The 2,971-nt window shown below is 49.4% G+C and overlaps 1 protein-coding gene across 1 annotated transcript; it reads right to left on the reverse strand.

Moving 5' to 3' along the window:
* Nucleotides 1-1,290: 1,290 nt before the first annotated feature.
* Nucleotides 1,291-1,989, reverse strand: CHC_T00007397001 (hypothetical protein). Its single transcript, XM_005710925.1, has one exon. The coding sequence runs from the start codon at nucleotides 1,987-1,989 to the stop codon at nucleotides 1,291-1,293; it is 699 nt and encodes a 232-aa protein (XP_005710982.1).
* Between the last annotated feature and the right edge of the window lie 982 nt (nucleotides 1,990-2,971).

The raw sequence follows: 2,971 nt of genomic DNA on the forward strand, positions 1-2,971 counted from the left end.
GTCAACATTAGAGTTGGCCAATAGCATGAAGCTTACTAGAGCATCCGGTAGCTGTACTGTAGTAGACTGTGCGTTGAACTTCGATACTTGAGCTTCAAAACGAGACTCAAAGTTCAGGAAAGTCTCTGAATGACCACGTTTGTTGCTGAGAACCTGCAAAAATAGCTGGTAAACGTTGCTGACTACAGCAAGTGGATCTCGTTTGTAGACAGCATTAAAGATAGCATCTACGCCATCTACAGATTGGACTGTGACAGAGGGTATCTTCTTGGAGAGGTCCAGAGCCCTTCCGTACAGCTGTGATTGTAGCATAATTCCTTGAAGCTCAGCGGGTACTTCGTTGCTGTTGGTGACGGGTAGCTTATCATGAAATGATTTCCAAAGATTCACAGCTTTTCTGTAGGGTTCTTGATCCCCTCTTCTATCCGTGCAGGGAACATTGCGGTAGTCCCAAGAGTATCTTGGTCGTGAGAGCAAGTCTGGGCCCATAACAATAAAAGATTGGGAACTGTTTTTGAATCAATGATCGTCAGGTATCGAGACGTTTACTGTGGTCTTGGATCGTTCAGGTTGGTTGTTCCGTGTTCGGCTGGTTGCTCTACTGCTAAGTGGTCACGTACTTATAGAGAGAGAGTGTATTGTGGCATCTGTGAATTGCTTCCATTATCTTAGCACACTGTCGGTGAATTGCATTCGAGTGCAGACAAAAAATCACCACTTCGGCCTTCTTCAAGTGACCCACCGATAATCGCGATCAACCATCCAAATCGAGACCCCCCATGCCTTCCTAGGGTCCCTGTAGCCCATCTCCATCATGGAGATGTAACGTGTAAGTCGTGGCTACCATTGTCTAAAGTCGTTTCTTCATGAAGAATCATGAAGTTTCTTAGTTTCTGCATGAATAAACAAGCAAAAAGCAAAAATGAAAAAACAACCCGAAATCGCGGGCACATAGATGGTGCATTCAAAGCCTACCAATAGCTAGACGGGCCAGGGCCCAAAGTCTTTCAGTGAGCTTGTTGTTTTTTCTTACAATCATATGATTTTCACTGTTTGCATGTCAACCTTCTCTGAGAATCTCTTTTCTCATTGCAGTCGCTTGTCATTTGCGGGACACGAAATAAAGTTTCTCATTGCGTGAAAAAAGAGGCAAGCCTGCTGTCTGCTTTTTATTGATAACTGCAGTGTGAAGGTTTCCTGCTTTTACTACTGTTAGAATTGATTAAATTGGGTTTTTTGAACAACACTTATTCTCGGTCAAGATCAAGCGGGACCTCTCCAAAAATCTCCTCAGAAGAGAATGTTGATCCTCTCAACCTCAGACGGCTGAACGGCACCCTCGCTATCCGCAGCAACCACGTCAGACGGGTTGCTGGACACCACCACAAGGTCGCTTCCGTCATCGAATGTAACGGTGGAGAGCTCGATGAAAGCGAAAGCGACAGTCGGGATGTTGCTCTGACCGGTGGCTGACAAGGTACCGGTGATCCTGATGCGGCTGTCGACGACGCTCTCGAGGATCTCCTCGACGGCGCTGGATTTCGTTTCGAAGTTCTCGATGCTCCTGGCAGCCTCGGCGATCTGCTCGGTACTGATGCTCTCAGCGAAGTTCAGGCCCAAGAGCTCAAAGATGGGAAGGTTGAGGGAGCCGTCGAAATTGCTGACGAGCTCTTCGAACTGAACGCGCTCCTCGGCGGTGAGAGTCTCGACGAAGGAGGAGCTCATGCTGTTGATGGTCTCAGCATCGATGGCGGTGACGGTAACGTCGAAATTTAGGGTGGCGTTGGCGCCTCGGACAACACTGACGCCGACCCTGGTGATACGGCCGAAGCCGGTGGTGGTCTCGGTGACGGCGAATTCACTGGTCTCGGACTGGCGGGTGATGGGGACGAGGTTTTTGACGACGTTGACGATGCGGCGGGGGGCGGCGCCGGCGAGGGCGGCGGAGAAGAAGAGGGCGAGGCACGCGATAAACTTTGCGGAGACCATATTGGGAAATGGGGTTAGTGCGATTAAGTGGGGGGAAGGCGATGTGTTTGTTGGTTGAAGTTGTGAGTGATGGTGTGGGGGAGATGCTGGGATGCGGATCGGGTTTTGTCGTTTTATAGGTTTAGGAGGACAGAGTTGTCCTTCGCGGAGGTGTATCGAAAAGAATGCTCTGTGGATGCTTATTACAAAGCCGTATGAGGCTTTTCGTGTTCAGAAAGATGATATTGAGCAGCTTTGTCGACGTCGCAAGAGAGCTGTGAACGTTTACAACTCACGCAAGACTGGGAAAGCAACAGCAGATTTCTACAGACTGACCTATGTACACGCGTGATACTGCCTTCCGAGACATTTTGAAGTCCATAGGTGTAGTTTAGAGNNCAATTTTGTGTAAAAGGGGGGCCCCCCGGGGGGGGAGCGGGTGGGGGGGGGGGGGGGGGGGGGGGGGGGTGCACAGTATATGTAGTAGCGAAATCCAACACAATGAAACATGACAAAGAGAGAATAATTTGATCGCACTGTCACAATCTCCGGGGCAAGTCGTAGCTGGTACGATCGGCGCATGCCTTGTCAAATGTGATCGTCACGATTGGTTTGTATACTACTTAGTATAAGGTGAGGATTCATGGCAAACAGGTACAAGGCGGATGTGAAGCGGACGATTTGCGATGCGGGTTCCACAAGACAAAGAAGATGACGTCGCCCCTGTAATACCAGTACAGTAGTTTTTCGGAAGATTGCGAGAACTGGGCATGATCCTCATGCCCAGATGCCAATATCACTACAATCTCACGACACATGCCAGGACCTTGTGCGTGGCGTTTGGCGAAATTGTGTGCATGTGTGTGTCGCGCTGGCACTGTCGCAATGTGCTGATATGAACGCAGGTTGTCCCCTGGCGCATATTGTGCCAGAACATTTTTTTTTGTTAGCCTTGAGACAAAACACTGCTGTACAAAGCTCGGCATTGCTGGCAGGTACTGCT

This window comes from Chondrus crispus, genomic scaffold, assembly GCF_000350225.1.
Source record: "Chondrus crispus Stackhouse genomic scaffold, scaffold_72, whole genome shotgun sequence".
NCBI lineage: Eukaryota > Rhodophyta > Florideophyceae > Gigartinales > Gigartinaceae > Chondrus > Chondrus crispus.

What these genes read in the sequence shown, in the direction of transcription:
- CHC_T00007397001 (XM_005710925.1), bottom strand. Translation starts at nt 1,989, where the DNA reads ATGGTCTCCGCAAAGTTTATCGCGTGCCTCGCCCTCTTCTTCTCCGCC.